Below are 12,795 nucleotides of genomic sequence, written 5' to 3'. Positions count from 1 at the left end.
CTTTTAGAATGAAGGTACGTGTTTTCATTAAATTGCCTGTTTTGCATTTTTCACTCATTTCCACAGCATCTATTTGCAGAACACCTACCAACCTGGGGGAGCCTTGACAGACAATTAAGCTGGAATGATGCACTTTCTCTCTTGGTGATGCTCACCTTGTTTCAAGTGGCCCTAAATCAAATCCTCCCATCACCGCAGGTGAGGCTCCCAGCGAGAGGCCCTCCTGTCAGCCTGCACCGCCTCTGTGAACACTGTCTTGATTTTAACACTGGCTTTAATCTCTTCATGCCCCTGCATCATCCCTTTCTCCTTCCCATTTCCTCCTACTCTCCCTCCATTCCTCCTCTGCTTCCTTCCCCTTCTCCTCCTTCTGGACACCCTCCTCCTTCAATGTGCTGTTTGCTTTTCCTTTATTTTTCTTTTTTCTTGTGTTCCTACGAGTATGTGTACCTGGATATATGGACACATCCATGGAGAGGCCGGAAGTTGAGGGTGGTTGTCAACTCAGTGGCTCTCCACCTTTGTTCTTGAGCTCATCAATTCAGATAGACTAGGTGGCCACCCCACCCACCCCCAGGCATTTTCATGTTTCCATCTCTGAGGCACAGGAATGACCGGAATGAACATCCATGCCCAATTTTCCACACATGGGTGCTGAGGATTTGAACTGAGGTTCCTATGTTTGAGTGGCAAGTGCTTTACTATCTCTCTAGTGTTTTTTGGTTTTGGGGTTTTTTTTGTCTTTGAAGATTCACTTCCCACATACTTGCCAGGGTAAAATTTCTTTTAAAAAATGGGTCAGCATTTTTCAAAGATTTTTTTTTTTTTTTTTTTGGTTTTTCGAGACAGGATTTCTCTGTGTAGCTTTGCGCCTTTCCTGGAACTCACTTGGTAGCCCAGGCTGGCCTCAAACTCACAGAGATCTGCCTGGCTCTGCCTCCCGAGTGCTGGGATTAAAGGCGTGCGCCACCACCGCCTGGCCTCAAAGATTTTAAGAGTCACAGATGTTAGAGAAATTAAAATTTAAAATGTAATGATAATTTTATTTTAATAAAAATATATAAGTAAATTATAGTCAATAGTGATAATTTACTATTTAAGTATTCCTTTAATGTTTTACATAATATATTTTAAATCTTTTAATTTTCTTTCTTTATTTATTTTTCCAAATGAGGCCTTCAACACCCAGGCCTAAGGAACCAAAGACACATTCTAAAGAAGCCATTAAGAACTAGGCCCTTCAGAAATACCACTCTAAATTTAAACAAATAATTATACCCTCTGCCCTAAATAAATCGCTTACTTATCTAAAATGAATTCATGGAGCTACGACAAATTAGCGAGCAAACTCTGAGTGGTGTTCTTTCTGTTTGCAGAAGAGAATGGAATGAGCTCTTAAAGAAACAGAAGGTTACCAGGCCCCTCTTGTGGTTTTGTATTAAATACTGTCAGTTCAGAGAAGCATCATTTATTCCTCTCTTTACATTCAAAAAATTATCCTGAAGTTCGGTGAATGGCTTCAGACCCATCACTGGACGTTACCACTGCTCACTGGCATGGAGAAGCCATGCGGATCTTCTTTCCACTTCTTTGTTTTATAATCACAGGCAGGATTAAACATGAGCTGAAAGCCAACAGTGAGCTACAAGGGAGCTATTGAGAAATATGCACCCACAAGGGAATTTTGCGTTACAGTTAGTTTAATTTAGGTAGATATTTTGAGATATGAAGCTGGAAGAAAAGACACAGGTGAGCAAATATCTATGCTATGCGCAAAGCTATACTTCTGGCTTATTAGTCCTAAATCAGAGAGTGCATACATGTAGGAAAGCATATTGGAAGAATATAGTCTTCCAATCTCTCATTCCCCTCGTGTGTGTGGGAAAGAAAGGTATTAAATGCCTCTGGTGTTCAGTGTGAGTCTTGTGCCCTTTCTAGAGTCCTCAGATGTCACAACACTGAAAGTGTTAAATGTGGACAGTGTGAATCTCACAGGAACATACCCCTACATAAAGGCCATTAACAGCTACTGAGACAGAGAAAGATGAACCTCCTAACAGATCATCCGACCCCATGCTGTCAGCACTACACATATGCACATGAGCAACACCAGATAACTCAGCCAGTGGTACCTACGTGCATATGTAACAATAATAACTAAAGCACAAGTCGCCATGAATTTGAGAAGGGAGGGACAGAGGGAGTTGAGGGGAGGAGAAGGAAAAGAGAAATGATGTAAATAAAGTAACTATTCACAAAATTATCAAAAAAAAAAAAAAGAGAGAGAAATCTCTTCTCACTCTAACATAAGACAATCTGAAAATCCAATTTTTAAAGTTCTCTTCCCAGGTTCTGACAGTAGAACACTCATAAAATCCTGCTTCCTGTATACATTTATGAGTACCTGAGATTGGGAAGCAGTTCACTCACCATGATAGATTAGATACAGACATTGTGCAATCTGCGATGGAGTCTTCTCTCAGTGCCAGAATAGAGACTCGGTACAGCCGCTAGACAGGACCACTGCAGATTTCTGCTCTGCCGTTGGAACATTCACAGCCACTTATTTACAAGGGCTTGAGAGGACCTGTGAAGAAAATGAAAATGGCGATGTCTCTAGGGCATAATCTTAAGAACTTCAATACGTTTCTTTCAACCAGGCAAAAAGCCGCAATCAAAGACAAATATCTCTGCATACAACTTTTTGAGTATCTATTGTATATAGTGTTGTAGTGGATAGTTGTTCTGTCTATGACCTTGAAGCATCACTGCTAGAGAGGCAGCAGGTAACTGTCCTACCTACCTATGCCCTTGAAGTACCTGCCCCTGGGGCATGGCTCGGGGCCACCCCTAAGACCTGAGATGCATGTGTGCTGCTCTCTTCACTCGCTCATGGGCTTGGATGCTGAAATGGACCAGGCGGAAGAACAGTGTAGGACTGCAACTCGGCCTTCCAGGACCCGACGATAAATCTCCTCTGTTGTAGTGAGTTTTCCCCCCTAATAAATTCCTTCACCCTTTAAGCAGACTCTGTGAATGTATCAATACATAGTGTCCTATAATTTTGAACCAAAATTTTCTCAGAGCAAGATTAACTGCATTCAGCTGTTATCATTTTTAATAGCACAGGCTATTTTCTATTATCCTAATAATAAATACTTATTTTACATATACTATGTGTGTTAATAACATGTATATGGATTATGAATACAGATGAATGACACTTAAATAATACACTGATCCTATTTTCAAGTAATATCTTATACAAAAAGGTCACTACAGTAAAATACAGTAGATTTTCTACAAAAGCTACCACAGGGTACATACAGGCACAGAAGAGAGTCTTCTCGCTCAGTTACAGAGATTTAGCAAGAATTTCTAAAGAACATACCGTACGTTATCACTAAAAAGCTTAGTTAAATGTTTAAAAAATTCCAATGTCTAAGTGTCTTAGAAGGTCAGTTTATTTTCTCCTACATAAAAGCAAGCTTGAAGCACAGAAGTTCACAGAAAGTAGAGTAATTCCACTGGGTAAAGGCTCTTTCTTTCGTGTCTCAACATATGTGTTCTCTTCCTGACCTTAATCTGGGCTGCTGAACACCAGGGAGAGTCTGCATTCCAGCCAGCAGAGAGGGGGAAAAATAAAAAGAATATGTGTCCTAAGATTACATAAAACATTTCTACTTGAATTTTATTGAATAGAACCTGGTCATTTGGACACTGTTTTTCAAAGGAAGATGAAAAAATGCAGCTGTTTCGCTGGGTATTTTTTTTATACCCAAATACATACTAATGTGTTTACCACTAGGAGAGGCTGAAGCAGATTGGGGAAGAAAACTAGCAGACTATCCCCACACTTAGCACACAATAACCTTGACCCTGAAGTACTTTATAAATTGGGTGCCTCTCACAGAATGATGAACATTCAGTGGAAGACAGGTGGAATCTGTTATGGGTGGCTAATCATTTCACATGTATGATTTATTTATAATAAACATTATAATAAACATTGTATACAATAAGTACAGTAACTATATATAATATATATAGTCAAGAATTACATTAACAATGTTCAGTCTATTAACATTTGACAAATTCAGAGAAAATACTCCATTATTTAACCTATTTTGGTGGGCCCATAATGTTGTATAATTCACTTTCTATCCTAACTTGTATTACCAACCCAAAACTATCTTCTCATGTCTTTCAAACTTATACACTTTACACCTCTTTAGTGAATTTCTTTTCTGAATTTGTTAACAAGGAAAACTATAACTATCTAGTCTTCAACTCTATCAAAGATCCCAGAAGGATATAATATTCCCTTAGTAAACAGGAAGCTCATTGCAAACAACTTCCATAATTCTAGAAATGACAGAGACATCTGGTTGCCTGGACAGTCATCCAAAGTTCCTCTGTAACATTGGGGCATCCATCTTCAGGCTACAGGCCTAGAGTCTCTGGCATAGCTTTAAGTGAAGCAGGAAATTTTAAGGACTTTTCCACCCACTCTGGCAAAGTTCGTCAGTCACTTCTCCCTGTGTCCTGTAGAATGTCTGGCAGTGTCTTCTGCCAGATAGGGTTTCTCTGTGTAGTTTTGGTGCCTGTCCTGAACTCACTGTGTAGACCAGGCTGGCCTCGAACTCACAGAGATCCACCTGCCTCGGCCTCCCAAGGGCTCGGGTTAAAGGTGTGTGCCGCCACCACTCTTCTTGAATCTACTTTTAAAGAGCAACAATTTGATTGAAATGCTTTACATTGCTATGGATTTTAGTTTATTGATAGAAATTTAAAGTTAATTTTGTTATATTGTATATATATTTCTACTCTTGTTTAAGGTATTATGTTTATGCAACTCATTTAAAATTGTAATGTATCATTAAGAAATACAGATTAATAGTAATCTATGATAATCAAACTTATAGTCTTATTAGACAAGTTTTTAGGTATACAAAGATATATTTCAATTATATAAATAATCTCCGAACACTTCAAAGACCAACAAAATATGGCATTTAAAATGTTATAAAAATTTAGATTTTTCTGGACAGTAAGACATGTCTGCTTCTGGCAGCACCAATTACTTCAAAGAGGATGATGGGCACCAAAGAAGCTCCCATTGATAATAAATAAAGCTGTTTTGGCCTATGGCAAGAAAGCTTATAGCCAGGCAGAGATACAGAGAGAAGAAGGGATTAGTTGGGATGTGAACCTGACACCTAGGGAGTAAAAAGATGTCAGCAGACCAGTAGCGCCATGGCCACATGATAACCCATAGATTAATAGAAAGGGGTTGAACTAGGTTGTAAGAGCTAACTAGCAAGAAGCTTGAGCTATAGGCCACATAGTTTGTAATTAATATAAGCCTCTGAGTAATTATTTTATAAGTAGCTGTGGGACTGTGGGTGGGAGTGATTCATCAGAACCTCAGGGCCAGGCGGGACCAGAGAAACTTCTGTCTACAGATGTCCATTGCTAAGAATACAGAAGCTCTGTATTGTGTCATCCTAGCAATTCTTTTCAATCTTTCTTCTATACCACTTGGCACTTACCAAGGACTCAGTTACCATGAACAATATGCATGGAATATTTCCCAATGCAATAAATTCTTCTCGCTATATTCAATTCTTTCTTTAGAGAGCTGTGTATCTGGATATCATTATTTTAATACATAATTAAATTTCCTTTACTGAATTATACTTTGAATTTTTACCGAGTTTCCATTGAAAGATATAATTAGAGAAAATAATAAGAGCTATGAAATGTGCTATTGGGTTTGCTAGAATATTCACCAACACAAAAATATTGTCTTTCTGTACATTCACAGGAAAAAGTTCTGTTAGATTTCAACACCAGGAAAAAAATACTGTTCTCAATTTAAGGATGAATTTATAACTTTCAGCCACAATGTACTATCACTATAAACAACTATCTGTCACTTCGTTGTCATGAAATACAGCTTATTTTCATGTGAGATAAAACCTTTCAAATCATATAAAGTGAAATGACAGCCCTGGGTGCCCAAGTGGGCTGTGAATTATAAGTGTAGATACAACTGTTTCCTGGATGGTCATTGTTCTTGGCCTATGAACTTAATGAAATGCTCACTAGTTAATATAGTCATTAAGCACATGAGTAGCTCTTGAACATAATAATGCATTACTGGGATGGTACTCTAATATAATATTTAAACATCTATTATTCATAAATAAGAGTTTATGTTTGTATTCCAGCTAAAAGGAATACTATATTTTAACAAGCTCGTCTAGTTACAATGACACTGTGATTCAGTAACACAATATACAAAGCAACTTTTGAGATAATACAGCTATAAAATATTACTTGGAAAATAATCATAATGTTTAAGAGTTTGGGCAAGCCGGGCGTGGTGGCGCACACCTTTAATCCCAGCACTCGGGAGGCAGAGGCAGGCGAATCTCTGTGAGTTCGAGGCCAGCCTGGGCTACCAAGTGAGCTCCAGGAAAGGCGCAAAGCTACACAGAGAAACCCTGTCTCGAAAAAACCAAAAAAAAAAAAAGAGTTTGGGCAAAAAAATGTACTAATTATATAAATAAAAGTTGCATTAAAGAACATGTACAACTATACCATGAGTTACAGTGTTTTTGCTCAAAGAAAAAGAAGAGATCTTGGACCTGAAAAGGGATACCAAGTATAATATTCTAACTTCAAGCCAATGACCCATTCTGCTCTAAGTGATAGGCTGTATTGGTAGCGAGGTAGAACATTCATTCAAATTCAACTCTAAATACTGCAAGAGACAATGCACATAAATGAGTAAAATACACTGGTATGGTAAGAATACTTTTATACTGAAGATTCAAAATAGATGTCAAATTATCATGAAAATATTAAACTCTTGATTTGTATATAATTTACAGATATTTTTAAATACCACATGATATCAGTGGTCTTCTTCCTTTTTGGTTTACCTACAAACTAACTATGGGTCCATATTTTCAATTCTAGACTCTGTTTTCATGGTGCTTGCTTGTTAGCAATGCTCATTATAAATACCATCATATACCACAAATGCTAATTATTCTCAATCACCCAACAGATTAATTTCCCTCTGCTCTCACTTATCCATATGCTTTGGGGATATATACAAGATCCACCGATCTTGTGAATCCTTACCTCAATGCTTCCCACCTTTCTGAATTAAGTGCTACCAAATTTAGCAATTAAAATGTATGCTATTTGTCATTTCCAAAAACTGCTGTCACTTTAGAAAGAAAGGGACCTGTGTCTTTTGAATAAAAATTTTTGAGTATCCAGAGCTCTCCAAGTATTAATAAACCTGGGGACAGGCTTGAGAGTGTACCATGTCACAACACAGAGAGACATGACCTAATTTATTGGACAATAATAAACTCACAAGGTACAACAGTTCTACCAACTAAAATTTACCAAGCAATCTTGATCTCACTTAATGGTGTGGCCACTGGCAATCACGAGTTTTTCTCTTCCATTCTTAACCACAGATACTAACTCAAAGATCACACATTTCCCTTCACAAGACGCGAAACTTACATAACAGCCACAGAAGAGTTAAAGAGGCAGCGTTCAAAGAAGTCTCACTGAAGGCAGGGCAGAGAGCTGACCCAGACACAAACGGCCACCATGGGCAGTCGAATAAGATTTTCACAAACACAGTGTGGAATCTGCTGGAGTCACACAGAATTAAGCAACTTCAAGGTAGTGCTGGTTCCGGGCAGAGCGATTCAGGGCAAGTAGAAGATAGATGCAGGACCAAGTAGAGACCCTGCAGTTCAAGGGGGTCATATCAAGCAGCAGGGACAATGTCGAGATGATATAAAGGGGACAGTTAAGAGTTCATCTCCTCCCCATTTGTGATATATAGACAAATGGATGACAGGTCAGTGACTGCTGTGTGTCCTTGTTCTAGATGTCCCTCCTTCTATTATCCAGGTGAGGCAGTTATAGCCTTGAGTGGTCTGCTGTGTTTGGTAAGTTCACAAGCATGGTTTTGAGACACCCATATGCCTATAGCATCCCAATTTACCATAAGTTAATAGATTCTCCTTTCTTACCTGAAGGACAAACTCCACTTACCATCCATGTCATTCTAGACAGAAGGTGATCGCTTGCTTGCACAAACAAGAGGCAGAGTCACTCTGCCTCACAGCTGTAATCAGCATAAATACAACTGCTGCTTTGCAAAAATAATTGCACGGAGCAAGGAACAACCTGAAATCTACCATTTCACAGGATATGGAGTACTTAAAGGAAGGTGATAGTCTGAAACAGGGCACAGTCTGATCTCCCAAAGTCAGAACAGTTCTACCAGCTACTGACTCCCAAGAGCATCAGCCCATGAATTCACAGAGCACCAACGCACCAGCCTATGGACTCACAGAGCACCTGCCCAGCCACACAGGCCGTGCTGCCAAGATAGATGTTACAGACTGTCCATCACCCTAGAAGTGCTTCAAGCCACTCTTAGCTGCAGGGTAACAAATCCTGACCACAGAGGAACCCAGAGGAAAAACGAGTCAGTCGGCAGCCCTGCAAGTCAACCTGATCACTTCATTCCTGTTACAGCTCTGGAAACAGCGCTATCATCCAGTGTTGGTTCCTCTCAACCACAGTCTCCAAGCAGTCCTCTCTGTTCAGTAACTTGATAGGAGACATTCCCTTCTATGACTACAGACACAGGCCTGAAGACCCGAGTCTCAGATAGAGACCCTGGAGTACCTGTCACTCAGTACTCATTGAAAAATGGGGCAGTCCAGCCTACCTACAAACCCTCAGGGTGACTCAGCTACAGACCTAAAGTCTAGCAACACATCACTAAACGCTGAAAAACTAAGAAGGAATTTCTATCAAAAGAATAACTTTCCAGGATCAATTCCATTATATATATATATATATTTGGAACTGTTATTATGAGGTAGGCAATATCAAATTATTTCATGAATTAAAGAAAATCCTTTCCATAACTTTATAAATACTAGTCATAGAAATGGAAAATTTTCAGGGTGCTTACTAAAAGAATTGCCTCCTTCCTTTTCAAATTATATTCTTTATATTTATATTTAAATTCTTTATTTTTTATATTTTGGGGCCATATTAAAGAATTGAGACTTCTAAGATGCTTGTCTTTTTCCTTTTTAAATGTATGCATATTTATTTATTTATTTATTTATTTATTTATTTATTTATTTATTTATTTATTCTTTCCAGACTGGGCCTCATGTAGCTACATAGTTGAGGATGACTTTGAAATTCTGTAGAGGTGAACTGTCTGTTTCCACTTTCTGAGTCCTGTATTAACAGGCAGGCATCCATCCACAATGCTTGGTTTTATGTGGGTGTTGGGGATGAAACCCAGGGTGGCATGCATGTTAGGCAAGCACTCTACAAACTCAGTTACATCTCTAGCTGAAACTATTTATGTTTTAAAGCTATTTTATCCTTATTTAGAGTTGCTTACCAACTATAAAATATGAAATATGTTAACTCCAGAAAATCAGTCACTTTTTCAAAACTGTTTTGCCTCTTGATTCTATTGAGAACATAGGCTAGTAGTATGATATGCAAATTAGTATCTTTTTGTTTGCAAAGTGGGGTCAACTAAAAATGACATTCTGACAGTTTCTGTAATCTTAAAATTTCTAGCAGGATGCAGAAATGTATCCCTCTGTTAACACCTGAGTGATTAAGGTCAGCATGGATATAACCTCTACTCTACAAATGCTCAAGAACCTTCCAAGCTGTTTTTGTCCCCACTGATATCTACCCTGAAAATACTGTCTTGGCACAGGCTGAAAAATCCCCACATTGAAACCTCTGATCAGCACAGATGGTAACCCTGGAGACAAGCTAATGCAAAGCTTCATGTGTCTTTTCTCTGTGGTGCAGCTGTCTTTTTGCTTGTATTGAAGTCATTTCATGGGCAGTATTAGTATTCAATTGGGTATGTCAGTAATTGATCTAAAGCATTTATTGAAGAGACCTGGTTCTATACACTTGAGTCCGAAGCATGATCATCAAAAATCGTTCCCACCTCCAAATTACAGGGAGTCTTTGTTATATTCAGAGAAATAATCCATGACCTTGCAGCCATTTGAAAATACATTGTCACTGGAAACAGATCACTGTAAAACCCAAGTTTGGGATTTTTTCATTTATTTAGATAAATGATTATGTAATATACTGTTTTAATTTTATGAGACAAATTCATCTTATTTTTGCATGAACTACAAAGACAACTTCCTGGCTGTTCAATGAACCCATTTTTTCTGATCATGTTTCTCTACTGCCTTCAACTTTCAATGCCACATCTTATTGGTCCTAGCCCTTCTGTGTCCCTGATTTTGCAGTCTCTGCTTGCCTTACCAGTGACTTCAAATGATGTCTCTGCTCTCATTTGCTTCCAGTGACAGACAGAGTCTAGGAAGTATTAACCCTAGAACCACTGATTTCTCCTTTCACACCCAGCGGTATTTCCTGGTATTCAACTCCACAGGTCCATCAGCAACCAACCAGCCAAAATTTAGCCAAGGAACCCACCGGCCTTTGGTCAGACTCCCCTCCACCCATGTGGATTTTCCTCCCTGGAGATGAGCACTTCCAGCTTGCACTAAGCTCCAACAATGAATCACCATTTCCTATGAGCATATGCTTCAAAGTTCAGTCCAGCGGGATGTTCCCCACTTATTCATTAGGAGCTGCAGGGTTTTGCTTGTGTTGTTTGCTTGTGTTGTTTGGCATATCTATCTCTGCACAAGTTCAAGTCCACATTATTTTTAGTCTTAGCCCATTTTTTCATGTTCACTAACCATGAACCAGATATAAGTGTTTTAAATGAACCAACACAATAAGTGAACTGAATTTCTTTAAACAGTTTCTTTGTGCAATTTTCAACCCTTAGTGTAGATATAATGGTCTTATTAAATAAGAAACACAGAGCCAAATGCAGAGTTAAAAGCCCAAGAGGTCAGAGCAGTAGCTAAGAGCTGAGACAAAAACCCTTTCTTACCCCTCGCTGCTGCTGCCGTCCTTCCCCTGAGAAAGAGGCCTACTTCCTGTGTGTCTGTCTTTTTATTGACTTTCTCTTCTGCCTTCTTATTGGTTGTAAACCCAACCACATGACCTCCTCGTCACTGCCTGCCTCTGCAGACCTCCAGGTCTCTATGGTTGGTATTGAGATTAAAGGTGTGTGTCTCCATGTTGGCTGCATCCTTGAATGCACAGAGATCTGCCTATCATGTGATCAGGATTAAAGGTGTGCGCCACCACCGCCTGGCTTCTTCTATGGCTTGCTATTAGCTGTGACCCCCAGGCAACTTTATTTATTAACATACAAATAAAATCACATTTCAGCACAAATAAAATATCACCGTACCTTAGCACTTAATGGGGATCACCACTGTCTGATGAGAACCTGAGGGAGTTCCCCAAGCGCCAATGTCTGCTGCTGCATACTTTGCACATATCATCAGCTGGAATTCACTATCCTTTCCATAAAAACTTGCCTTTAACACTACAGATAATATTTTAAAACAATTTTAAGAAGACGGAGATATATTCAAATCCCCTGTTTAGAAGTGACTCCCTGTCATCTAAATATTACAGCAGGATCCTCTCTACACTGACTATCCCATGGATCCTCTTTTCCTGATCACATCAAATAGCCACTCTGGAGTGAAATAATTTTTTACCTCCCACGGAAGGCTGAGTACAGCACTCTGCACTTTGGAACAAGTCAGAAATCAAAGTAAGTCCTCAGCTCCCAACTCACATCTTCCAGGTGCACATTATTGTACTCAAGAGCAGCACTGAAATATCAAGCATTTGAAAGAGTACAATCTGTCTAAACCAGCTAGTGCTTTCAGATTTGACAATACACTTTGATGAGTCAGTAAAGGTTCAATCCCATGTGGATGAGGCAGTCAAAAAGACTGCCAAAAAATAATTTTTAAAAAAAGCTTAATTAAAAACAGAAAGAAACAAAACAGAAGACTGAATTAAAAATACATTTCAAGTAAAAAAAAATACTTAGGCACATTAAACGAAACTTTGTGTAGTCTCAGAACATATGCATTTCGACACTCAGGATTGACCTTGGAGGAGAGCAGAAAACTTCCAGTAAACAATGCATTTAGTAATATAATGCAGTATATAAACAGATGGATTCTCACCTCCAAACCACAAGATGGCTTCAAGGTCCATCAATGCACAGCCCAGATTGATCTGCCAGCCCTCATCTGAAAATGCCTCCACCCCTTCGGCCCTGTAATTCCTGTCAACTCGAGCCTGGTTTCTCTCTGAATAAACTAATCAACTCTACACCCATATGTTTCAGAACAGACAGAAAGATCACTGTGTTCCTGCTTCCAGGAATCTCCCTCTCTCCTTGATTAAAAAAATTATAAAGTCCTGCTTAAATACCAATAATTCAAAACCCTGAAAAATTTAGTCTCATTATATATTGTACATGTTTTTATTACAATGTTTCTCAGATTTCTTTCATATTATGGTTTTCTTCTCGGTGAAAGAGGAGCACTGTTAGTAATAATGTATTATTTAACTATGTAAGCAATAGTTATCTATTTAAGAAGTTTGCAATTTGAAGTTTCTAGAAATGGGGATGGAGAATATCCATTTCCTATAATGAAAATAAGAATGATAGCAAAGAAAGTATAGTAATACTTATTTAAAATATAATTACTTATAGAACCTTAGGATATGCACAAAAGCAAATGAAATTCAATAGTTACTGATTCACTTATTTTATCTGGGTCCAACTAA

The 12,795-nt window shown here is 38.5% G+C and overlaps 1 protein-coding gene across 2 annotated transcripts in view; it reads right to left on the bottom strand.

Moving 5' to 3' along the window:
- Oxr1 (oxidation resistance 1) overlaps window positions 1–12,795 on the bottom strand; it is a 401,129-nt gene that overhangs the window by 318,335 nt on the left and 69,999 nt on the right. For both annotated transcript variants that reach the window (XM_028879297.2, XM_028879299.2), the window contains exon 2: window positions 2,431–2,587. In XM_028879297.2, the coding sequence (XP_028735130.1) occupies window positions 2,431–2,453 (23 nt within the window). In that variant the 5' untranslated portion in view covers window positions 2,454–2,587. The remainder of the gene's footprint in view (window positions 1–2,430; window positions 2,588–12,795) is intronic.

Source organism: Peromyscus leucopus, chromosome 20 (assembly GCF_004664715.2).
Source record: "Peromyscus leucopus breed LL Stock chromosome 20, UCI_PerLeu_2.1, whole genome shotgun sequence".
Classification (NCBI taxonomy): domain Eukaryota; kingdom Metazoa; phylum Chordata; class Mammalia; order Rodentia; family Cricetidae; genus Peromyscus; species Peromyscus leucopus.
This window is presented reverse-complemented; position numbering and strand designations above follow the sequence as displayed.